This window comes from Rhineura floridana, chromosome 9, assembly GCF_030035675.1.
Source record: "Rhineura floridana isolate rRhiFlo1 chromosome 9, rRhiFlo1.hap2, whole genome shotgun sequence".
NCBI lineage: Eukaryota > Metazoa > Chordata > Lepidosauria > Squamata > Rhineuridae > Rhineura > Rhineura floridana.
Genome location: NC_084488.1, coordinates 46,708,100 through 46,735,644, shown reverse-complemented (window position 1 = coordinate 46,735,644; position 27,545 = coordinate 46,708,100). Strand labels below are relative to the sequence as shown.

Here is a 27,545-nt window from a genome sequence, read left to right as displayed (position 1 = left end):
CGCTGAAAAGATAACAGAGATGGCAGCTGTCTAATATTTGGGGTGGTGGGAATTCCAAAGTGTCAGTACCACAAGACTAAAGGTCCGCTTTTTATGTTCTGCTTAACAGACCTCCTGATAAGGTGGTATCTGCAGGAGGTCCTCACCTGCAGAGCGTAGTAATCAACTGGGTATATAAGGGGTAAGATGATATTTCAGTATCCTGGTCCTAAACTGCATAGGGCTTTGTACACCAAACCCAGACCTTGAACTTGGGCCGATAGCTGATGGGCAGTCGGTGCAATTCTTTCAGCAGCAGGGTAACATGTTGGCGATACCCTGCCCCAGTTAGCAGTTGCACCACTGCATTTTGCACCAGCTGCAACTTCTGAACCAACATCAAGAGCAGCCCCACGTACAACACATTTCAGTAATCCAGCCTGGGGGTTACCAGTGCATGGACAACAATGGTCAGGCTATCCCAGTCCAGAAACAGCCACAGCTGAAGAGGCACTCCTAGCCACTGAGGTCACCTGGGTCTCTAGTGACAAAGATGGACCCAGACTACGAACCTGCTCTTTCAGAAGTACGACCCCATCCAATTGACCAGTTATCCAAACTTAGGAACCACCTCTGTCTTGCTAGGATTCAGATTCATTTTTTTGGCTCTCATCCAGCCCACCACCGAGTCCAGGTACTGGTCCAGGGCTTGCATGGCCTCTCCCAATTCCGATGTTACGGAGAAATAGAGCTGGGTGTCATCAGTATATTGCTGACACCTCACCCCAAATCTCCTGATGACCGCTTCCAAGGGCTTCATATAGATCTTAAACAGCATGGCGGACAAGATGGTTCCCTGCTGCACACCACAGCACAACTGCCAGAGGGCCGAAAGACCATCACCCAGTGCTATTCTCTGAAAATGACCCTGGAGATAGGATTAGAATCACCATAAAACAGTGCCACCAATACCAAGCTCACCAAGTTGATTCAGAAGGACACCAGGGTTAATATCAAAAGCCACTGATAGTTCAAGTAAGAATAACAGGGATGCATTCCTTCTGTCTTTCTCCCAATAAAGGTCATTCATCAGGGCAAACAAGGGTGATTTGGTCCCATAACCAGGCCTGAACCCAGATTGGAATGGGTCAAGATAATCTGTTTCATCCAAGAGTACTTGCAATTGCTGCACCACAATCCTCCCAATCACCTTCCCTAAAAAGGGGGTATTTGTGACTGGATGGTAGTTGTTACAAACTAATGGGTACAGAGTGAGCTTTTTCAGGAGTGGTTGGATCACTGCCTCTTTTAGGGTGGCTGGGACCAGACCCTCTTGCAAAGACACATTGACAACACCCTGGATCCACTTGGTCATATCCCCTCAGCAAGCTTTAATAAGCAAAGAAGGGCAAGGGGCGAGAGGATGTATGAGTGAAAACAAATAGAAGTACAGTATATGATGAGAAATTGCTTGCAAAAATGCCTACATTCACCAAAACTGCCTACAAACATCTGTTTATTAGGAAAAAATTCACACTAAGATGCTTCAGAGTTTGCGAGTGAAGGGGCAAAATAAGACACGGACACATCAGCTTGGGTTGAACAAGGGCAACTTTATTAAACTATACAAAAACACCTTTTAACGTGACCTGCAGAGGGAAGCCTAGGTGCGGAACTATCTATAAGCAAGCATCTTGCCATACAGCTCACGGGCGACCAGCCCCTGCTTGGGACAAGGGCAAGCCCCATCTGCTTACCCCTTCCGCCAGCCACACCCAGTAGGTGAGTAGGAGGGCCTTCTCAGGTCACCACTCCCCCGGGGCCGCACAACCCTCGGGTGGATGAGTTACGTTGGCCCCAAAAGCAGCCCATATCCTGCCCTCAAGCCGCAAAGCTCTGACAGACAGGCCTCTGGAAGCACCAATCACCTCCAAAGGTGCCTAAGGGGGCCACCAAGCTGTCCTTACCTATTTCCCTTTCCGAACCTTCACACACAAAAAGGGGACAAATCTCTATTTAGTCCCCTTTTACCCACTGCCGAGAAGCACCTCTCGCAGACACCGCTGCAGGTCTGCCAAAAAGACGTTACCTGCGTCAGACAGGTGAACGCCATCGGCCCTGTACAGTTCACCCATCCAATGCTGAATGCAACTATCCTAAAAGCTCCAAAAACCAGCATAAGGGCTGCTGCCTGGAATAGTCTGGCTTCATAGCTTGAGGAGCATACTGTTTTTCACTGGCCCACCATACTCAATAAAATGTCCCGTGAGAAAGGGCAATGGGGATCGAGGGTGGCAGGGTGTGCTCTAGCTCACCCAGCTAACATACGGCGGACTCTAAAGTCCCTGGAATAAGTGGGAAAATCATCAGCCTTTACCTCGAAGTGCTTGGACTGAGAGGCCCAGTCTGCAGCCATTCAATAGGCAATCCCAGCAGGTGACTCACTGAATAGGCCACTCTGGCGCATAGCCCTTGCCGGCCCAGAAGTCCTGGGAAAAACCCATCCTGCATTCTGATAGCTGTTGAGCATGCTGGGGTGACAGACCGGCTTATGGCCATCTTTGATTCCGCTCCCCAGTCTCCCAATGTGCGGCTGCACAGCACAGCTGAACCGCTCCACCTGAGTCCATGACAGCACCTCAATAAAACAGTGTCAATACTCTACCTTACCATGCCCCAAAAGAAAACATTAAAATCTGGGCACTAGAGAACAAAGGAACAGACAAGGGCCATAACCCTACCGTTCCGAAATAGAAGGAAGTCACAGACCTGTCCCATGACCATGTTATCCCACTAAAATGGACGGGAGAGTTCCCAAGCCTCACTGCCTATAAGTCCAAGCCTGCAGCCAGCACAAAACCCCCGATGCATCCACAGACTTCCAGTTCTACCTCCTAGTCCTAACTAGAGATGCTATGGATCTTCAGCCTGCAGTTCAGATGCTCTAGCCCTGAGCTATGTCATGTGATTCTACAGCAAGTTAGTTAGTTCTTCTCCAGGAGTGTGGGAGAACTAGACCAAATGATTTGGGCCAGAATATAAAATGTAACCTGCAGTTTGGCTCTAATTTCTTGATCAATATTTGATCACAACAAGCATTAAATTATTATACAGCCACAAACCTGAACCTGTAGTAAGGCTGTGAAAGCCCTGCTACGACCTCATAAACCACCGGAAAAGACCTCTAATACCTGGAGGGCAGACAAGAAACACTTTCTTGGCCTAACTGGCATGAAGCCCTTACTGACTGACCACATGAGTATGATTGGTGGTGAATTAGGTAGTATGCCCAGGAAGGTTAACACCAGGCAGGATGGTCCATTGACACAGCCATTAAGATGAACCAGTTACATAGCCATTCCATGATCTGTGACGTCAGGTGTTAACACGCACCCAAATTTTTTACCCTCTCGTCCCGACAGCCCCTTTAAGGAAGGAGCTGAAGCGCTCTGTGCGAGAATAGAGCAGCCTATATGTAATGCTCTACCTCATAGAATTGACTGAAAAGGCAAAAACCCAGCAGCTATAAATCCCCTTGTATCCCCACAGTAGATGAAAAAACAGATTAAATGTCATACTTTCCCATAGGCAATGCATTAACTAACTGGTAGGAAGCCATTACTGATTGCCATTGCGTCTATGCCCAAGACAAATTTAAGAGCGCAGGCCCTTAAGGCAAGCCCTGAGACTACAATATGGGATCCAGAAACTGAAAGAAAACCCCATAACAAAACAAACCTCCCCAGGAACTGGGCAGTCTGCAAGCAAGGTCCCAGTAACAGGTAGGAACGCTTTCCTTGAGCAGCTACTGCTGGGTGCTTCTCCTCACTGCTGTGAGGGCCACTGGCCTCATATTTCCCTGTTTCACATAAAGAAAGGAAATAATTTATGAGTAAGCACACTTTCCCAGCCACCATTTTAGTGCAGCTAACCCAGTTCCCCAAAGCACAGATACTGGAGATATGGCGCTGCCACCCATATTTGGCCCACTGCAGCGGCCTCCCCCTTGCAGGCTTCCAAACACCTATCATAATAGATGTCCAAAATGCAAAATTAACATCCTATATCCCTTTCTAGTAAATGATATCATAAATCCAAGAGCAGCAGATGCCGAGGATGTGTTGCTGTCACCAATATGTGGCTGCACTATAGCAGGTTTTCCAACACATATCAAAATAGATGAGCCAATGCAACAGTTGCACACTATATGTAATTCCAGGTAATGATATCAGAAGTCCTAACTAGAATGTAATTTCAGGTAATGATGTTTCGTTGTTGGTGCCACAATCCTCAGTAAAGGGGGGAAGAGTCTGCCTGGACCTTAAAAGGCAGCCCTATGTCAATAAGAGTCTAAGATCCTGTAATATGAGGGATCTCTATTAGGCAAATCAGGCTTTCCTCTTTATTCCTATTCCCCAATCAATATGATTACCATCTGCTAAACTTTCCATTCCTAACTAAATTCAGGTAAATGCCTCTTCTGTCTCAGAGTGAACAAATAGCCTGAAATTAACACTTGGAATGCAAAAGGATCGCTCACTTAAGATACAGCGATTTAGACATTTTCTAGCAAACTGTTATCTCCGCCCTTATTATCATATAACTATGAAAGGCCCAAAGGCTAAAAAGGCTCACTAGGTCCCACCAATATACTAGTATGTAGTATAATAATCATATAATTAAGTACTTCAAACCTCATACATGCCTGGGCCTAGCAAGAAGTTGTACCTATGCCTGGGCCTAGCAAGAAGTCATAAGCCTCATGAAAGGGCTCTGCCATCACATCATGCATCCACCCTGTAATAATATAATAAAGAACCAACCAGTGTATATCATCAGGGGGGGCTAAGCTGAACCTGTTGGGGGGAGAGTGCTCAGAGGGAACTTAAACTAGAAGGATTAGCTACAATTTCTTTTGTTCGTCCCTTTTATTCTGATTTATTTTTAATTTCCCTTTATGTGCATGAGTCTGTCTTTAACCAGTGTATTAGCATGACTATATTTAATTTTGTTTGTATATCCAGTATAGTCTCATTTATTTTTAAACTTCCTGTGTCTTTCTTTTAACCAGCAGCAGCACTAACGTTGCGCTGCTCAATAAAAAGCCTCAATCAACCCCTCCACAACTGCTAGATGTGGGGGTATTGGACGTGCCGCTGCTAGGCCCCACTACGAGGCCTGCTGGTCAGGCCCCTTTACGAGGCCTGCCCCAGTTGCAGCCACGCTGCAACGCTACCACCCACAGCTGTTGGGGCTCCCAAAACCCCCTCTGGGGGTAACCAATTAGGCCTAATAGGCCCAACCAACGCCGACTGTCCTGCAGCTTTCTCTGCTATGTCCCTCGTCGTCCTCTTGTCGCTCGTTGAAAGAGGAGGTAAGAGGGGCGGCCTGGCCTTAAATAGGCCCATGGCCCCTCCCCTCCCTACCGCACATCACGCACACATAACACTGCGACACACGACGTTGCCCTTAACGAAGATGGCCGCGGCAGCATTGCTCCCTCCTCGCAACTATGCCCCGCTTATCCATGCTGCGCAGGTAAGTGGGGCTTCATTTTCATGAGTATTTTTTAATAAATTGCAGAAATGTGGAGAACTGAATTTTAAGATTGGAAAAATGAGAAATGGAGAAAACCAAAATCGACAGACCTTGCCATCCCTACTTATAGATCAGAGTTCTTTTCTTTTATATGCCAATAATTTCTCTTGAAAATAGTCTAATTTTAAAATAAGGCCTGAGCCTATTCTGAGAACATACACTTTTGCCCATGCAGAGTTCCTGTGACATCAGTGGAAGCAATGTGCAGGTCATACATTTGACAATCAAAGTTGAAAAGGTGATGAAAAGATGATTTATAGCACTTCAGTCAGGAAAGTAATCAAATGTTTTACTATAAAACACTTCATGCTTTGAAGATAAATATTTTGCATCAGTGGATAATTTATTGCAGAACAAAAGTTATAAACAAGTATGTCATAGCATGATCATTTCTTATGGTTGTTGTTAAAACAGGTTGACCTAACATAACCTCACACTGATAGTGCCAAATAGCCTCTGGTGTGTAATGTAGACAAAGTACTACTATTTTGCTTTTTCAAACACTGGCAGAGAATCAAGAGTGAAAAGTATGTTTCAAGTTTCAACACAGCTATATTTTAAATTTGCTTTTAAAATTGTCTCTCTGTTTTTATAAAAGTATAATGATACACTATTGATATTTTTCCTCATTAATAACTTACTTATGTATTCCAAAACAAAATTCATGGGTTCACCTGATATGGGGATAATCCAATACATTGGGGGAAATAGGGCTCCAAACTGCTCCACTTGGAGTTGCAGACACTCAATGTTTTTGTTTGGGTATATCCAATGAAGATTGAAATGAGCCTGCTGTGTGAAGCAATCTAACAAAATTTAAAGGTAAAAGGAGCATATTTATAGCGAGATACTGCTCACAGGTGGACAAGTCAGGAGGCATTTTCTTTCTGGAGCAATTATTCTTTTTTTATTAAACTCTATTCATTCTAATAGTTGAGGATGAGCAAGAATGCAAGATGGTTAAGAGCCACTTCACATTTACAACATTCCTCATACATGGTACTTTGAACATGATCTGCATGTGATCACATGTTATGATCCTATATGCATGTAAAGAACTGTAACATTTCTAGGAGTTATGTGGGACGACACCAGCCTTCCCCAACCTGGTGCCCTCCAGATGTTTTGGACTGGAGCTCCCATGATGCCTGACCATTGGCCATGTTGACTGGCACTGATTGGAGTTGTTAGTCCAAAACATTTGAAGAACAGCAGGTTGGGGAAGGCTGGGCTACATCATGGGTGCATACAACAAGTCGCATGTGTTTAGAATTGTCACACATGAAAATCACTCTATGAATTAATACCTTAATTCCCATATGAAAGAACCTTAGTCTAATCTTTTGTAGTTACAATTAATGATGATAAATTTGTAATATATTTGCTTGGACTAATTATACTCATGTACAGTCCCATAATTCTGTGATGTAGAATTTTCCACACCCAGATGGAATTATTAATCAAAGCTATGAAAATGAATTACAGCCAAGAATGGGGCAAAGACTGCAAAGGTTCTAGCCATGAAGACCGAAGAGTTATTCAGGGAGATGTGCCTTACTTGTTTGTACATTGGCCTATATCATGCAGTTTTTCTTATAGCAGAATCACATTCAGTAAAGTTGTATGAAATATTCCATGGTTGTTCTTGGCTCTGCTTTATACAGTAGACATAGCCAAAGTATATATGGTAGACAGATAACTACTGGATGAAGAATGATTGGTAACACTCACGTAACATTCATATGGACAAACTGTGTAGGACTTACGGTGTTGCTCCTATTTAAAGGATCTGTTTTCTTTTCCTTCCTCATTGTGGCACTTCTCTGCATGACTCATAGAGGAGTTAAAGAGCATTAAGTAATCTACATGGTAAAGGTGTGAACAGTGGCTGCTGATTTTTAAGGACAATGATACCACAAGCGAGTTAGATTTGAAATCTAGTAGTATGTAAATTTACTAGTATATTTATTAGGATTTCCAAGGGCAGCTGGAAAGATGCAGATACAGAAAAATATGTGTTCAATATGTTAAAAAAGTGGGAGGGATGCTTGAAGTAAGAGACTGTATTCTGTAAAAACAAAATTGGTATTACATTTTTGTAACAGGATTATAGTTACACTAGAGCCAATTCTTTCAACAAATTAACACCGCTATGAGGAAATCAGCAACAAATGGGGAAGATACGGGAGCTATAATCATCATGGGCCAGCCTGCCACATCTAGTGCAAAGTTTTCTTTATAACTTGTCACACTGGCTAAACTCATTCATATATTATATTACAATTCTAATTCTCAAATTACACCATACCTGCTGATCAGTGAAGCTGGAACGACTTCCAGTAAGACGCTTGCTATCTCGGCTCCCTCTGTTCACAATTTAAAAACTTCTAGAGCTACCTTTAACTTTTTCCAAACAACTTGATAAAAAGTCTGTTTTGAAGTTAAAAGAAGGAAGTACATTCCTGTGGTGCTTGCTCTACCTCTCACTAAAGGACTCCTAGTAGACAAAATAAGATAACAACTGTTTGCCTGCTCCTGTCCCTACAGTCATCTTCAGGAGAGTAAAGGGAAAGATGGCGATTTAACAAGACGCATTTATCGGAGTTGATGCTAAAACACAGTATAATCTGACTAAGAATTTATCCTTCCTACTTAATTTACTGCTGATATCTCATAATTCTCGGCACCAAATCTCTGGTATGAAATGTATCAACTGACTCAAAAGATAGTTTTAGTGCTCTGATGAACTACTTTTAACTGAAGAATTTTCTGGCGGCTAAGAATTTCGGAGACATTCCTAAAGTCAAGCCATCAGCATAAATCTTCTTCCCTCTCTCGGGTTATGATGGACTTCCCAAGATAACATATTTCACTAATTTTTAGACCTTGACTTTTTGTTCTACTAATTTTTAAGCTGTTTTTAAATTAAAGAATAATCCTGACAGACTTAAAACTGCTATAATATCCAATGAGAGGATAAGATGGCGTTGTGAACGACAAAACCTGTCTATTCTTTTTAATTTTTAGCTTTTTAGCGTATCTGATTCAAGAAAAATTACTCAAAGACTTGCTTATATCTACTTATGGGAGAGCTGGAACATTACCACACTTTCTAAGACTTATTCCAGCTCGTAATCTGAAGTGGTGAAGCTAATAAAGCTAGTAATGGTTCTAACAAGAAAAGCTCGAAAAGCTTTGGGGAATACCCCCAACTTTGAGAGCCTACCTGTGACTGGAGGTCTTGAAAGAAAGGATTCAACCCAACTCCTAACATCTAGTCCAAGCTGTCCAGTGGAGCCTCAAAGTGACCAATTAAAGATTACAAACTTTTTTACTATAACCTCAAAGAGAGAAAATGAAGGGGCTTCTTTACAAGACATTCAAGTTTTGCATTTCCCCCTTGATTGGTCTCTATCCCTTAAAGATAATATCCAAGCTGTCCCAGATGAATATCCATCAGTAAATTTGGCCGATGAAATTGCATTGGATGAGAATGTACAAAAACAACTGCCAACTCAATTTAAAAATAATGGTAAAAAGACGGTGATGGAAAAGTTACATCAAGCAGACCCACCAAAATACCAGCTAAATAATGATTCGACCAACATGTCTAACACCAAGCCGAACCCAACTGTGGAGAAATGTTTAGACTCGCTAAACGAAGAACATTCTCAATACTTACACCTGGATTCAGTAGAGAATAACCCACTGATCTTGGGCTGGATGTCTATGCTACTAAAGGATATTGACCTTATGAAGTCATCCCTGAGGGAATGTAATCATCTTTTAATAATTCTTGTAAAATTGTACCAAAATCATGAACAAAGCGAAGAGAAACCACCCTCTCCCAAAAGAAAGTTACAAAAATTCAAATACAAGAAGGCAAGAACAAACCCTCAGAAATGTAAAAAATTCAAGACTAGGAAGCCTAACACAAAAAAACCAAAAAACTTAAAGAATTTAAAGACAACACGGGGAAAAAAGATGAACTTCAAAAAGCTTTTTGACATATTGGATAAACCCGCCACCCAAACGATCTCAAGATCGCCTCAAAAGAGTGCAGGCATAACATCTTCCTTAATTTCTGGAGCGAAGCTCCAATCTCAGGACACCCCCGTATTCCCATCTACTCTGCCTCCCCTGAAGGCCTATTTACCAACGTCCATGCATCATATTACTCCTCAAAATAGGTTACCAGATATGCAACTAAGGGAGTCTAGTAAACATCTGAAAGTGGAAGCTATAAAAGATTATAATTGGAACCTTGTTCTGAACCCCTACAAACTGGTACTGATAAACTTCCCCAAACCTAATGGTTTTCTATCCCAATTTAATCGTAAACTACATCTGCAGGAGCTACTAAGAAATCACCTCCTGATTCATATACCCTTAATAGAAATTGAACGGATAGAATATATATACCATGATGGGAGAAGAGCTCGTGCACTGATCTCCTTTGCTACTCGGAGTGTGGCGAATCGAGTTCTCAAGGCCAAGGCTCTATTTGAAAAGCTTGGAATTGCCATATCAAGATTCTTTGAAAATAAGGCAGTCCCAGTAGCTCTAATACACTGCTGTAGACCATGTGAAGACCATATGAATGAAAAGGAAAAAGGAAAACAAGAGGCCAATAATGAGCTGACTCTAGAAGATTCATCACCTACCAAACTTAGAGACATCGTTCCAGACAATTATGAGAAGAACATAGATACAGTGCATCAAGAAGACAGCCAATCTCTCAATGAATTTGAGAACTCTTTTGATGAGGATGAGAAAATGACAATAAATTCCTTTGCCACGCTACCTCCTCACAGTCAAATTGATATCCTCATAAGATTTGAACGTCTAAAGTCTCACTTACTGGACATTTTCAAAGAATTAAAAGTCCCCCTGGACCCCAAAGCTGGAGAGATCGATTTAACGTTAAGTCCTTCCAAGGACAGAGGCACTCTTAAATCTTCAGGAGAGTTGAAAAAACCCCCGAAAACTATACATGATACAACTATATCATTACCACCTTCCTCCAATAAGTCTGTAATTACACCAATTGAACCTATACAAAAAGATGATTATATAGGCCCTACCGGGGTGAAGAATACAGACCAACAGAATCTGGATATAGCGGAGTCAATTCCAACCATTTCAACCATCACACAGTCTCACTTTGATTATAATTCCTCCCCTAATCCATCTGCTAACAAAAGAAACAGACCACCGCAGAAAACCAATCAACTCAGCAATGCCTGACTGTCATTTAATTCTACTGAGAATAATCTGGCTTTTATATCTTGGAATATCTCTGGATGGCAGAATAAATGTGCTGACCCGAGCTTCTTTACCTATTTAAAAAGATACGATATCATTTTACTGCAGGAGACATGGATCTGTGAGGACATATTTCTAAATGGATACACATCCTATACTTTACATGCATCCCCTAGTATGAAAGGTGGCCGCCCTAAAGGAGGTCTATGTCTCTTCATTTCGACTAAGATACTGGCCTCCTATATAAATTTGGATTCCTTAGATGAGATGGCAATTGCAATAATAATAAACCTCTCTTGGACTCGGCTCCTGATCATAAATGTGTACCTTCCAGTATGTAGTCAAAAGAAATCAGCAAAGTCAACCATAAAAAAGCTTGAAGAATATATTGAAAACCAAACGGCTCTTTTTCCAGATGCTATGGTCATCTTAGCAGGTGATTTTAACGCGAGGATAGGACCCTCTGATGAATTTCTTTACGCCCGTTATAATGAACCGGTACCAATAACTTCATGTCAAAATCTTATTCCAGGCCGACAATCAAAGGATAATGGCATCAATCCTTCTGGTTTTTATTTGATAAAGATGCTAAATAATCTAAATATGACCATATCTAATGGGCGGATTGACGGAGACATTCCCGGTGAATTTACTTTTCTAGTCGGACCTAAAACTTCTACCATTGATTACTTCAGTGTCTCACAATAACTTCTGCTGGCTATCTCTGCCTGTTTTGTCGAAGTGCGTCCTGAAAGTGATCATTTACCACTAGCTATACTATTGTCTTGTGGTAATAAGTCCACTTTCGCAGAGCAAGCTCCAACTTTTGCTGCAGAATGTGAAAGACAAGCCACTCGGACTAGTTGGTCCTCCAAATTGGATGCAGATATAAAGAGATTACTAAATTCTGAGTACTGTCTCATACTTCGAAACAAACTTATAGCCACTCAGCCTACTGACTCGCCCCTCGACACGTTTCAACAACTGATACAAGCTTTGCAAAAAAGTCTATCTAGCACCCCAAAACGTACCTCTCGTCGACCCACTTACCAGTCTAAATCATGGTTTGACCATGACTGCGTTGCTCAGAAAAAACTTCTAACTGAAAAATATTGAGCTTACAGAGATACAAATTCTCCTGCCCTATTCCTCCAGATGCTGGAAGAAAAGAGACGATATAAACAACTAATAAATACCAAAAAGTCCTTAGCCCAAGCAGAAGATTGGCAACGTTTACTGAAAGCATCCAGAGAAAAAGATGTATGTTCTTTCTGGAAAATGGTGGCTAAAGGATGGCCCCACTCATCAATTTCCCTGGATTATTATATTTCGGTAAACACCTGGGAAGACCACTATACAACGCTCTTTTCCGGAGCACATCCCTGCACCAAATACATCGAATTACATCAACAAGGTCTCCCAGAGTGGCCACCGGTCACTCCAAAGGAAATCGGCTGTTTAATAGCGAGATTAAAAGCAGGAAAAGCACCTGGTTCGGACTGCATTCCTGCTGAACTCTTTAAAGTCAACGTGGACTGGTGGGCCCCGGTATTAGCTGCCCTATTTTCCTATATCAATGCGAACAACACTATTCCAAGTGACTGGGGTTTGGCAATAGTAATTCCGATTTTTAAAAAAGGCTCCAGAGTTGATCCAGCTAATTACAGGCCAATTAGCCTTCTGAACATCATCAGTAAAATTTATGCCACGTACCTAAATGACAAACTTACATCTTGGATAGAACAAGAAAACATCCTTGTAGCTGAACAGGCAGGATTCAGAGCTGGACGTTCTACAACTGATCATGGACTACTTCTAAATCATCTAATAGAAAAATATACTAAATCTTCTAATGGTGCTTTGTATGCTGCTTTTATCGATTTTAAAGCAGCCTTTGATTCTATATCGCGATGCAAGCTCTGGGACAAGCTGGAGAACACCAACATTGACAAGCGACTACTAGCCTTGATACAATGTTTATATAAATCTACTTACCTGCGTGTTAGATGTGATAGAGCTGGTCACTTAACAAAAGCCATCCCTACACTTAAAGGCGTTAAACAGGGATGTATCCTGGCACCTTCACTATTTAACATATATATAAATTCCCTGGTCAGCTATTTATCACCTCTTGGTTCACATTATCCCAGTCTGACTGGGAGACCAATTCCAGCACTTCTATATGCTGACGATGTGGCCCTCCTTTCATACTCTCAGATTGGCTTGAGGCATTTGCTAAGAGCGCTAGCCAATTACTCTAAAAAAGAGCTATTGGAAATTAATTATACTAAATCAAAAGTTGTTGTCTTCTCTAGAAGAAGGCTAAAGCATCTTTGGCAGATGGATGGTTACCCCATAGAACAGGTCCCATTTTTCAAATATCTGGGAATGGTATTCCACACTTCAGGTTCCTGGCAACATCAAATAAACTATGCTGTTTCAAATGCCCATAAAACCACCAAGGCACTTCTCTCTTTCTACTATAATAAGGGTGGTCAACATGTCCCCTCAGCAATACAAATTTTTGAAACTAAAGTAATCCCTCAACTTCCATACGGAGCTCAAATTGGATTCTTTACTAACTTGGAACCATTTGAAAAAGTACAATCAAAATTTCTAAGGGCAATTTTTGGTACCCCTACCTGTGCTTCAAATTCCATCGTACGACAGGAAGCTGGCCTCATAACCTTGGAAGCCCGCATTTGGATAGCTAAGATTAATCTATGGCTGAAAATTTTGTTTATGCCAGTGGGCCTCACCCCTCTCATCTTAACTGATGTTTTTTGTTCAAGATGGCTAACATCTGTAACAGATAAAATAGCCTCTCTAGGGTTCTCTATATCTATAATATTGTCATGGGGCTTTATAAAAGCAAAATCACAGATCCAACAAAGAATACACGATATAGAACTCCAAAATCACCTAATGAGGATGACACCTGCCCCTAATTCTGGCTACAATTTAATTCCATTCTCCATCCCCCGCTATCTATTTAATTTAACTGTCCCTAGATACAGGAGGGCTTTTACTTTAGCAAAATTTAATGTATTGCCATCAGCCCTCTTACAGAGTAGGTATAAGAAAATTACCTACTCTGATAGAGTATGCCCGTGTGGTGCCGATGTAGTAGAAACGGTCACCCATGTATTACTTTACTGTTCCTTTTATCATGAATTGCGTACTAGGCTCCTAGTTCCAATCCTGAACCAAATCCCTACTAAAGATGAAAAAATGATAACTGACTACCTTCTAGCAGACAAGTCTCAACAGGTCACACTAAAAGTGCTTTTGTGCAGCAACAATTCGCACCAGAAAACTTTTAATATCATCAAATTCTCTACAATAGTTTTAATCATAGAGAAATCACTGAAAACTAAATTTTTAGTTATTTAGTTTCTGTAAGTGCTACTCTCTTTAATATAAAATGTAATTACAAACCTAACACTTATACTCTAAAGTTATTAAGGAAAAACTGTTTCTTCCTCCCTTCTGTATTTTTTACATTTTGTATACTCTGGCTGGTCTTTGACCGTAATAAAGATATTGTCTTGTCATACCTGCTGAAAATTCAAGCAAGACTACCTGGCACAGACATAATCCTGGACCATATATTAAAAGTTAGGCTAAGAGGAAAAATAATCCATGATGGAATAATTGTTCAGCTATGGGTTTTTTCCCCCTGTAGTTTCATTTTATTAAATTAATCCACAATAACCATATGGTGGCAGTGGGGTTTGTGCCAAAGATACACTGCACTTTTGTAACAGGTCATATCTTATTCCTAGGTTCAGATAAGCTTGATGAATTTGTAGCAGTTGTCATTGCACACTATACCTTTTGATCAGGCTGGTTCACACATCCATGACTTGATGACACTTGCATGTGTGCATACGAACCATCACAATGAAAGTGCACGTCCCATTATTTCAAACAATACTTTTCAGCTGAACTGGGGCCCATAAATATGTTTGCCAGCTCACCTGAGTGCACTTTTTATTCTGTTGAGTGCCCCCTTGAAGATTTAAGGGATTTCCCTAACGTCTGTTTTATGGAAACAGATTATGCTATGTATCCTCAACAACCCAAAGTACAGACTGAATACAATCTATGCTGCAATTCTGCACAAATTATCTTTGAACTACATATCTTTGTAGTCTATTTCATGCATTAAATCATTAAAAACATTAGGATTTTTAGGGAATTTAATTTCCCTAAACTGATGCTGTTGCAGTTTATCATGTATGTATTTAGAAAACAATTTTTTCCTCACTTCCTTATACGATAACTGCAGATTTGAGTGAGCTCTCTCTGGGGTGGCATAATCCTGTGTACCTAATACTGGTTTAGCAATCACACTCCTTTAGTAGACTATAGGATCAGGGCCACAAAATGGAAGCTGAAATGCTATGCAGAAAATTTATTTCAAATACCCCAAAAAGCTTGAGTGTATGCTGCTTCAAATGCAAAGCACACAAACACAACAGATTTAATCCAAATGCTAACACAACCAATGCTATAAATCACCATAATCTGTAAAAGTGACAGCTCTGCAACTACAATTTAATTATTTCATATCGGGGGGGAGGAAAGCTTGGAAAACAATCAGATTATTTCATTTAAAAAAGGATGTTCTGACATACACATCATGATCATCACCCTGTGGATATCTGGGTCATTTGATATAATTGATCGGCTGAAGCATACAAAATACACTGAGATTTAAATAAGATCTTAAAAAGTGACTGATCAGATTTTTAAGGATAGTATCTGAAATCAATGTTATCTAATATCTGCTGATGGGAAATGAGATGATTTAGCAGGCAAAAAACTAAATTTCTGACAGTTTTGTTTTGGCAACCATCGGTATCATCGCTGACTGTTAGGAACTGGTATAATATTGTCAAACATGGATTACTTGGGCAGTGGAACCATATATAATTAGTGAACCAATCAAACACACTTTCTGTTCAGGTAATCCATTTCGTATGACAACTGATATGTTTTATCTTCAGACTAGTAAAAGAGTTTGCATGCTGTTTCACTCTGATAAGATCAAGCACGTAGCATGATTAGCAAACCTGAGAAATTTTGAGAAACTGTAACCAATGTCCTTTAGCAGCACAAAATGAGAATCTAATTTAATAGAAATTGCAGGACAAAAAAAAGTTGTTTCAGTTATTTTACTAACCTGCACGTCTGGTGATTAAATCTTTTTCCTTTCAAGAAACACTTGTTTGGAGATTCTACACATTCACAAATACACTTTGCAGAATTTAATGGCTGATGTTTAGGGCATATTCTTTTACATACACATTGGCACTTTTCTTCTTCAAAATCCTTGTTGGGTCCACATGAGCTAGGCAGCAGTTTATTTTTACATGTACATTGGCATGATGTTCTGTCTAATTCTTTGTGGGGTCCGCAGCTGGAAGGCCTCACTCCCCCTTTGCAGACACATTGACAGGTTTCTTCATCAAGCTCCTTATTAGGCCCACAGATATCATGGTATCCTTCAGCAGTGTCTATGAGCATAGTAAGCATTGGAAAAAATAAATTTCGTTCCAGGCATTGCAAGAAGTAGAACATATATCTGCTAATTTTACATTTTTGAGCTAGTGAGTTATGTCCTTCTCATGTCAAAATCACTGAATTTGTAATGTGGAGTAAAAAACATGGATAAATTGTGCCATATAAACAGGCAGTTATAAAGGATTAAAGAGTTCTTAATCTTAGGAGGTTTATGTAGATATTAATTTGTCTTTTGCTTGTATAAAGGAAAGTAAGCACACACAATCCTCTAAAGCACATTTGCTTACCAGTATCCCCAAGGTAGGAAGAGAAACTGAAGTCATGCTGCGCCAGACATCTGCAGATCTGATTATTCCAGATATGATTTTTTGGGCAAGTTTTATTTGCCACATGACACCTAGGGATGAAACATAACATTTATTACTATGAAAATGCAAGAAAAGTGCTTTTGTGAATGGATCACAGATGCTTCAGCAGACAAACACATGCTTAGAAATCTTTGATTTCATTCGCATTCACATTCTGTACATAATGCTAAAACCTGGGGTCATCCAATGAAGCTGAAGGGTGGGAAATTCAGGACAGAAGAAGGAACTATGAATATATGAGTAATCAGTGGCTACTAGTCATGAGTAGCGATGTAGACACTTAGTTATGTCTGTTCCGACGTATTCATCATAAAGTGAGCTAGTTTCATTCACTGCTGTTCTGCTTCCAACCCAGTACACTGCTATCTGTCCTGCTGTTTGCTATGGTGGCAATATATGTATTTGTTGTTGCCATTCTGTAGTGATCTATGCCACTGTGTTACACTATATTTATAAATCAATTATCTTCCCTGTGTGTTCCCTTTCAACAACAAAGAGCCTTGTGACACCTTGAAGACAATATTAATGAAGTGTCTAATAGCCCATTACAAAGCTATCTATAGCTGCAAACCTAACCATGTCTACTCAGAAAGTCACACTGAATTCAGTGGGGCTGACTCTCAGGTAAGTGGGGTAGCTTAGTTATAAGTCAAGAAAATGTCAAGCGGGAGGAATTTTAAATTTCATTTTACTTTTTCAACACATATGTAGGGTGGTCAAAAATGGGCAGTCAAATTCAGATGGCTATTCTCACTTGGACGAAGAGGCTGAGATTTTAATGGAGGAGCACACATTAAATCCACAGGTAGCAAGAGGGATCACTTCTTTCAATTTTAAAGAAAAATGAGTGATGTATTCCATTAGTTTTTAAAATTCATAATAGGAAGCAGATTAAGGCTGAAATCCTAACCCTATTAATAGCCTCACTGAATTCAAAAAGATTTACTTGTTTTTATTTTTTCCTTACAAATTTAAAAAGGAAAAACGAAAATAAAATCAGAAAGAGAGGAAAATGAAAAACAGTGAAGAAAAAAATCAACCCATCAGCTCACATTAAAAATACAATAACCATCAAATTCATCCATATTAATTTAAACACAAGTCAAAATAAGCTATCCAAATGACCAAACAGATACCCACACAATAATGGGATTTACTTCTGAGAAGACATGGTTAGGATATCAGTGTACATAGGATGCCTTTGGCAACAAACAATAGTTCAGAAATAAGAGCATCAAAGAGGCGCCTGTATATATAATTGACTTCCTTACACCTTGGCAGTCCCTCTATCAGCCCAAAACAAGTCTCTTGTGTTATTCACATCCCTTTGTGTTCTCTTTCAAACTAAGCAAAGCAACTAATGGTTTATCACTTAGCCATCTCCCCACAGGGTTCTAAACATCTATTGAGCTTCAGGATAACGATGTGGCTCCCTTGCACCCCCTCCTTCACATTTTGGAGCTGGGCTGCAACCTGGCATGGAGGAGGGGATGTAAGAGAACCCACAGGAAGATGTTGTAGTCTTGAGTGGAAAAGGGGAGACTTAGGGGAAACATCTCTGTACTCCCAGATATCAAATAATTGAAGAGAAGTGGCCCTGCTTCTGACCAGGAACCCTCAGGATCAGCAGAAGTAGAGGCAGATTGGATCAAGAGAGATTCAAATAAAGTGGCATCTCAAAATAATAATAACTAATTAACAAATAATCTGCAGCCTTAAACAACCATTCTGCAAACAATGCAGACTACATTCACTTCAAGGAATTACATACACAAATCACACAAACAGAGGCAATTTCCATATCTGTATGTTTTGAGCAAAAATTCTCTGACAGTCCTAGTCATTATGACTATATAAACTCCAGTATCAGAGGCAATCCACTTTGCTATACTAAAAAGTTTCCAATAGAAACAAAAAGTTCAGTTCTAACCACCATTCAGTAACAAGAAAGATTAGGAATAGGACTGGGAAACAATATTATTGATTCAACATTTTCCCCAATAGAAACACGCTATTTAAGAAGTATGTAATACTGTTGACTTGGTCCAACTGTGTACCTATTTTTGAAGTGAGCACAATAGGTGCATCATTCACGTGTTTGTGTTGAAAAGTTGCATCCAAGAGCTGGGGCTGCATATGTGCAGCTCAGATCATTAGTTAGTTAGTTAGTTTAAATCCCAACCTTCCTTCCAATAGCAGTGATCATCTGGGGGATAGAGTGAGCAGGGAAGGCTGAATGAAGCTCTCTGTTCCATATCCCTCCTCTGGAACAGATTATCAATATTACTGACTGGGGCCCTTGGATGGTGTTTTTTCAGCCCAAGGAAATATGTGCACACTGCTGCACAAGCCTATGGTTGTATTTAAGGCAATATGTAAAGTATTTAATATTTTGTTTTGTTCAGTGAAGATGTGAAGGAAACTGAACAAAATATACTTCACGCATGTTACAATAATGCATAAAAATAAGTTATTTATGCAGTTAGTAAGATCAGGCATGATCAGCGTAGAAAAACTTATTAAGAATGAAGTTCTTAAAAACCACAAAATGAGGTATGTTCCATTTTTCATTGTGTATCTAAATTCCATTTATTAAAAGAACTGGTAAAATAAAGGCTTCTTTTGTTTTGAAGGTTTTTGAAATGATACAGGAGCCCATCTACAGGTAGACCAAAATCAGCCAGAATAACTAAATTGAGAGACAAAAAGAAATAAACTATGCCCAAGTAGGCATTATGGGGTTAGATTCATACTTCATATATGACACAGTTGTAGATTGTGCATGACAAGATTGAACAATCATAATTAAATTTTATAAAATGATATAATTAAATTCTGGTTGAATTAAATTCTAAGGGAAATAAACGATATCAATGCTCAACCGAGAAAAATAAAAAAGAGTGGAAGATACTGTCTAGTACCAGCCTCTTTTGAAGAATGAGAAAAATATAAATTTGAACAAGATTTAGAATTTAGGCACATTCAGGGGTTCCACCAAGGATTTGTGGGAGATGGGCTGCAGAGATTCCTTAGTACATGGCACATTCCCCTGCAAAATCCATAGGGACCTGGGTGAAACATAGGGAACTGCTGTTTGCATCAACTAGTTCAGTCAGTCTATGGTTTAACATTAAGCTTTTTGGAATACAGGTGTATTCATACATTAAAATACTCAAGGAAATGAACTCTAATACATACAAAAAGTCTCCCCCAGGAAATTCTCCCACCATTTTATGGTGTTTGTGTGTGTTTTTGTTACTCCCTTCTGCATACAATTCAGTATTTCTTGAAATAACAGATTAAATAGAAGAATTAATCCAACACCATCTGAAAGAGCACACCTCATGCTTAAAATTAGTATGTAACACTTTGAATTTACATGTAATTCAAGACACACTACAGCTAAAATAGGCTGATTTTTTGTTCAAATATAGAAAAAATACTGTTTATTATTATTATTATTATTATATTATTAAATTTATATCCTACCCTTCCTCCAAAAGGGAGCCCAGGGTGGCAAACAAATGATGAAGCACTAAAATCATCTTACAAACAAAACATCTTGCAAACAAAGCAACATAAAAACATCTTTAAAAACAAAACAAAAATCTATAAAAACAAAACAAAAAATCTTTAAAAACAATTCCAAAACAGATAATCTACTGAAAAGTCTTGTTGAAAGAGGTAGGACTTCAGCAGGTGCTGAAAAGACAACAGAGACTATGCCTAATACTTAAGAGGACTGTGCATTTGAGCACTAATACAGTTTTGTGCACTAAGGGTTTTATGCACATTTTGAAGTAAAACATAATCCTAGCTATGATTTTTAAAAATTATTATTTGTTATATTTATTTGTTGAGAAGCCATCCACTTGTACTTTTTTCTGTTGAATTTTATAAATGATATCACATGTGTGTGCTGTTAGCCCTCCCCTTTTAACATACATACTTGTATGTCATGAAGCTAAGTGAACTATTTGTCCCAATTTGAAGATCAGGATTCAATTGGAAGCTGGAAATTCCACAGAAATCTTGTCTCCAAGCACTTAGGGTTAAATTAACCAGCAACATTTAGGCTCAGGTCCACCCATTTAGGGATACTGAGCCAAATTATAAGATCCTTATTCAGTCTTCAGTACTCTGGCAAATGGTTGTTGAAGACTATTCATAATTTGAGCTAAGACCCTAATTCTTAAAATAAAAGAATGTCAAAATAATTATATAATTTTAAAACTAGTTTTACTAAATGATTTTACTGTGTATCTGAAGTGCTGCAGTCCTTTGTTGATTCAAACTAATAAAACACATTTTTATTTATTTTAATGTTAGATTTAGGAGCTGGTGTATGAATTTGCATGCATTTGTATATAAAACAGATCACATAAGTTTGCCTTCTTTTTTTAAAAAAACTAATATTTTCCTGAACTTTAGTATAACTTCACAATACACTTGTTTATATCATATTTCAGTCACCAGTGACTTACTTGATATTATTATAAAAATACACAATAACTTAAAATTATTTTAGGTTTTCTAATAATATAAAGAAATGTGAGAATCTAATACTTACTGTGGTTGTGTTACTGATAAGGAGCGTCTAATGATTGAATGAACTTGTCTATAGACATCCAGTTTTGACATGCATCGGCAGGATGTATGATTGGCAAAACTGATTGTTACAGGTTTGGGACCATGAGACAGCGGCACAGTTATTTCGAATAACTACAGAAGAAGAAAGGGGGGAACTTACAGAAATCAAGTTTTTACTAAAAGCAAAAATGAGAGCAATGTGTTAGCATGCAAATTATTCTTCATACATATTATTCACAGACTGATCAGAGTAAAACCTAGAAAAAAGAACATTAACTTCTCACTGCAAGCTGCTCGAGCATTTTTTTGTGGTGTGGGTGGGAGGGGTAAATTCCTTAATTAAGATGGTACAATACATGGATGGGTTGCTTGTATAAATTGGCAAGAACATATTAAGTAGTACCAGTAACTACCATGTGTTAAGTAGTCCCACCCCCACATAAGAATTAACAGCAGCCATTCACTCATATGAGACAAAGAAAAAGGTATGCTGCTAACCCAGTCAAGTGAATCTGTGGACTAGACTCTTCTAGGTGCAGAAGGGTATGTAAAATTGGTCTGTGTAATTGGCAAGCAATATGAGACCTCTACCTTTTGCTTGCTGAATTTCAGGATCCACCTTCCACTTTCACTAGCTAATGCAACTGATTTCAGGACCCCTGAGTTGGAACAACTAGATTTAGGTATGGCCACCCAGAATCTCTCTGGCCTAGACACAGAGATACTAGCGGGGTGGAAGATAAACCTGCTTTTTCCTCTAAAGACTGTGTCTGCAGTAAGACACAAGTTTTGTTGCTTTTCAGCCATGTCCCACATTGCAGCCTTTGTACTTTGTTCCATTGTATCTAGTGTGAGCCACTGAGAACTAAGAGAGGCTCTCTGCATTTTTGCCAGGGGCCTAAAGCAGCTTTCCTCCTATTGCAAACAGCAAACATAAGGGCTATAGCGAACATAAAATGAAAAGTTCCTCTCCCCTCTTCCAGTTCTGATCTGGTTTGATCCCTCCTTATGCCTGTTGTTACTTAAGACAGGGTTTCCAAACTGTGGTCCATGGGCCACCAGTGGTCCGTAAACTTCATTTAGGTGGTTCAGAGTGTCTGTGGATCTGGAATAATCAGATCTGTGGAGATGGTATATCCGTTGCATGAAATATTTATATTGATTTTAAATTATATTTTATTGCTTTTATTTTTTTATATTGTATTTTATTGTATTACCATTTAAATTCTTCTACAATATATAAGAAATAAAAGCAAAATACAATTAAAAATCATACAGCATTTAGCATAGTATATTACAATTGCTACATCAAGCAGAAAAAATATGAAGTAGTTCACAGAGACCCTCAGTAATTTTCAAGTGGTCCATGGAAACAAAGTTTGGGAACCGCTGTCTTAAGAGAAACAACAGCCTCATGAGGCAAATGATATGAACAGGGCTGGCACCAGAGGGTGGCAGGTCAGGCTCTGGCCGAGGGCTCCTGGGTCCGAAGGGGCCCCTGAAGGGCCCCTCCTTGGGGTGGGTGGGTAGCACTCCCTGTCACGATCCATGGCATCAGCTCCCGACCCTTCTGGGGATTGTAAGACGGAGTCCCAGGTTACCCCCCTACTGCCGTGCAGGCCTGCAACGCCCGCTTGCATGCCCCATCTACCTCTCCCTTGACGTAAATGCTGGTTGTGCTGCTGGCACAAGCCTGCCATCAACCAAGCTGGCAGCTGAGGTTTCCTAAAGTGGCTGATGTCCCTGCTGCCATCTTGGTTGATGGCAGGGTGCACAGCATGCATGCATGCCTTCAACCAAGATGGCAGTGGAGGCATCAGCCCCTTAGGGAAGCCTTAGACACCATCTTGGGTAATGGCAGGCATGCATGCAGAGCGCGAGCAGTATTCACCAAGGGAAAGGTAGGTAGGTGTGGTGTACGTGCATGCATGCGTCTGCCAGGGCAGGCTGGAGCCCAAGGGCCCCAGCATGCCTGGCACCAGCCCTGGATATGAATAATGTCATGTTATATAGCCTCATTGGGGCATTCTACACCAAGAGGGAAGTGGGGCCATGCTAGGTTGACTCTTTTCCCTGGTTTCTGTGCCTAAAATGAAACATGCAAAGAATACTGCCTCTCCCTATATGTACCAACCCAGACCCTGTGCTTGGCATCGGAGGCTCTTCTTCATTTGCCCCCTCTGAAGGTGTGGAGAACGGCAACACAAGAACAGGCCTTCTCAGTGGCTGTTGCCCCATTTGTGGAATACTCTCACCAGGAAAATACGCCAGTCACCATCATTATTGATCTTTAGGTGCCAGGCAAAAACATTTCTCAGTTCTTAACTTTGGAAGGCTGCTAGAGGGCTTCTGTTGTGTAGCATTGCTAACAAGGGTTGCTCCACCACCAATGTACTGTTTTGTTTTTAACTTTTTATATACTTTTAAAATCTTTTTGTTTTAATTTTTTTTGTTAACTCTAAGTCGCTTTGAGTACACATTTGTGTAGAAAAGCGACTAACAAATAAAATAAATAAATAAATGCAAAAATGGAAGCTTGTACATTTGAAAGCTCTCTCCTTGCTATTTGCATTCTACATGTGGTAGCCAGGGGAAGGGCTATTCAGTGTGGCACTGCTTCTTGCTTGTGTGTTGGTGTTTTAACTATGAGCAGTATGAGCGAATAGTTTGGTCTAGTTTGGTCCAAAAATGTGATACAGTGTTGTGAGACTGGGACAGAAAGTTGGTGGCTGATATATATATATATATAGGAGGGAAAGACAAGTGAAATCCTTACTGAATATGTGTTTGGAGGAAGGGTCTGTAAACTGAGGAGGGCACATTGTGTCTTGGTGCACAGACACACATTGCACCCAACATGGAGGATCCCAATAGACAAAGGCCAGGTCACACAGAGTTCTGGATAGTAAGAACTTTTATCCAGAATTCAACATTGTCCTTAGATAACACTAATTTATATGGATGAACGTAAAAAGTTGCACTCAGGGATACAATTGGTGTGGGTGTCAAAGCTGTTCCCTGCCCTTTGTGACAGCAGTGCTAGAGGAGACTCTGGTTGTGCCCTTTCTCAGCCATGTCCCATATTGCAATCAATCTATTTTGTTCTGTAAAAAAACAATGGGGACCACTGGGTATGTTTGCACATGACAATTTGCCAGATATTTTGACTCATTGTGGCTTATCAGGAATAGGCTGATGCATGCTGCTCAATCTTTCCCGCTTTGCTCCTTCCCTGGTGTAAACAGAATAAACAAACCAGGAGACCTTAACTTCCTCTTACATTCAAACAAAGAACTGTGGCTTGCTGCTCCCAAATGAGCCACAATCAGCAGCCAAGAACAAATCAGGGGTTCTGGTTAGATAGCAATCAAGGCTGGTTTTCGGTGGGATGGGGGTCACAACTAACAATGGCTATAATTCAATCTACATTGCATGCACATTTATTCGTACTCTCGCTTGTTAAAACCCTTTGAAAACAACTGATTAAATAACTCAATTAATACTGCACATCTTCAACATTTTCCTTGATGATTATTAGATAAAGAGTCTTTCTGGATTCACTCTTATTCAATCCAACAAGTATTCAGTGGGATTCTGTAGAACATTTTTTCACCAGTGAACTGATTTATATTTTGATTAATAATTTCTATCAGCAGCTACAAAAACACCACATAGGCAGCACTGAATTCCTTACTTAAGGATGCAAATCTTTTCCCCAATGCAGCAATAGGTTTGCTTATAGGATTATGTGGAAAGCAAATGCTTAATGCATGCAAAATCACACCGAATACTACTACATGTGACAAAAATGACACTTCCAAATATCTGCCTTCCTTGTGGGTAGATGGAGAATGTATAACACTGTATGTCACTAAACAATCAAAATGTGTATATCACGGTTGTTGTAGGACTCAGTTCCCATCAGCCCTAGCCAGCATAGCCAATGGGAGTTGGAGTCCAAGAGTGTTTGCAAGGCCACAGGTTCTCCATCCCTCCTACCAGTAGCAGCTGGTGGGGCAGCACAGGTGGGGCTCTGTTGCTCTCTTGGCTTCCCAGCTCTGCGGGTAACTGCCACAGACTGAGAAGGGTGAAGTAGAGGGAGCTTGGTGTGTGTGGCAGCAGGAGCATCAGATTGGCTCTGCTGCTGCATGAGGCACTGCACCGAGCTCCCCATGCATCACTCCTCCCCCTCTGAGTCTGCAGCAATGACTCACAGTGTTGGGAAGCCCTACCTGCACTGCCTCACCAACACCTACAGCCTTCTATAGATAAAAGATGTGAATACACTGAGGTCAAGTGCAAGAGGATGGTCAAATGACAACTTACATAAGCTACCAGTGCAATGCAATCATCAGCATCTCTAACACTATACATATGAGGATGAGTCATCCATCTCTTTCTTATGCAGATGGTAACACATCCACATACATTAACTGGTAAGATTATGAGCTTTTCTCCCAGCAATTGCATGAAATTACAGTGTGGGTAACTGGGGCCCTTGCCATCTTGTGCTCTTAGATCTTGATTATCTCTGCAGTTATATTTTTCTTCACATTTTGTCAGTGTGGGCTTCTTTTCAGATTTTTATTTTTCATGATCTTTTCCTAAAGTAACATTAATATATAGAATAGGCCATATTTTGTTTTCAATTAAAATAATATCGCGTGATTAGGTTTTAGAAATTGCAGGGTTTTTTTAAGTTATTTGACTGAAAGGATTCTATTGCTTCCAGAAATGAGAAAAATGTCTTATTAACATATTTTATCCTTCTATTTAATTTACCTAGCTTGACTGCATCCATCTATATTCTAAAAAAGTTGGGTTATGATGCAGCCAAAATCAAACACTTTTTGTATTGATTTCAGTGGGAGAGATTTAAGCTTGTGGTTAATAGTCCCGCTGAATCCAATTAGACCAAAAAGTGCATGACCTTAGCTGAATTGTTCGCTCAAACAGGATTCTCTAATTAATATAGGAACTGATAATCATAATATTAAACTGGGTAAATATATACTAATATGTTCTGCTGCTTTCCGTCAATGAAAGCAAGATGTATTGTAAAACATAGAAATAAGTCAAAATGTTGTAAAAGAAAATGCAATATATATGGCAATGGTGATAACACTTACTAAATCATCAATGTCGTTGCACTAAATGAACAAAAATGCATGGGAAAAATAATTCCATTTATCACAAATGACTCAAGCATCCCATGAATGCACAATCTCCAAATTGTGTGTGTGAATGTAAAGTATGTGTCAAATGCTACAAGCCACTTAAAACTGCTGTTTTCTTCTGTGAGAAAATACCTCTCAAATATCTTTAAATCTATTTTGAGATATGTTTTCCCTACAAAGTCCATAAAACAAGCCATGGAGAAAAATATGTCTGTCTTTATAGAGATCTGAATGATGCTAGAACCTGAAAATCCCAGTAGACAAATGGCTGTATAGTGAGTTCAGGGGTCTTGATCTGTGAACTCCTATTCTTAGCCTTGGTTTAATCCCCCCCCCAGTAAGCACAGTTGAAGAAATAGTTTGAAAATGTCATTTCTGAGGCTCAAATGTTAATAAAATTAAATGTCAATAAAAAGAAACTCAATTGCATGGACATTTCTGGTTTACTGACTTGTATAAAATATTATTTTGATTAATATTTGGGGCAGGCTAGAAAATCATGGGACTTTTAGTGTTGATTGGTCTGCTGATGTTATTATTCTTGTGGATTTACAACTTATTAAAATAAATACTCAGCAACAAGAAATTCACAAATGAAGTCTAGTGAAATACCCCAACAATAGCCAAAGTAGGAAAATACTCTCCCCAGCCACATTCTGGAATCCTCTGTGTTTATGGTAAATTGTAACAAAGTGCATTTGTATGTCATTAAACAAAATAGCTGAAATTCTAAAGCGTTTTATAAGCAGCTTATGTATTCTTGTATACTAAATAAATTTGCCACTCTTTATCAAGAACAATGCAGAGGGTATATCAGCCACTTGCAAGCTGGAACAAGCCCATGCTACTTAGGGAAAACTTGCCTGAAGAATATGGGTTCTTCACTGGGGCTGTTAATTAATTCTTTGGGGAAGGTGTGTTTGATATGTCTTGGGTCACTGTTCATTTTACTTTTGTCCCTGCTCAAAACAAGATTAGCCAAAGAACTGGGCATGTTTAGCCTGGAGAAGAGAAGACTGAGGGGAAATATGATAGCACT

The 27,545-nt window shown here is 39.7% G+C and overlaps 1 protein-coding gene across 1 annotated transcript in view; it reads right to left on the bottom strand.

Annotated features, from left to right (window-relative positions):
• VEGFC (vascular endothelial growth factor C) overlaps positions 1-27,545 on the bottom strand; it is an 87,505-nt gene that overhangs the window by 1,908 nt on the left and 58,052 nt on the right. The window contains exons 4-6 of the mRNA XM_061583973.1: positions 21,310-21,461; positions 16,659-16,768; positions 16,031-16,364 (exon numbers count right to left, since the gene is read on the bottom strand). Coding sequence (XP_061439957.1) covers positions 16,031-16,364; positions 16,659-16,768; positions 21,310-21,461 — 596 coding nt within the window. The remainder of the gene's footprint in view (positions 1-16,030; positions 16,365-16,658; positions 16,769-21,309; positions 21,462-27,545) is intronic.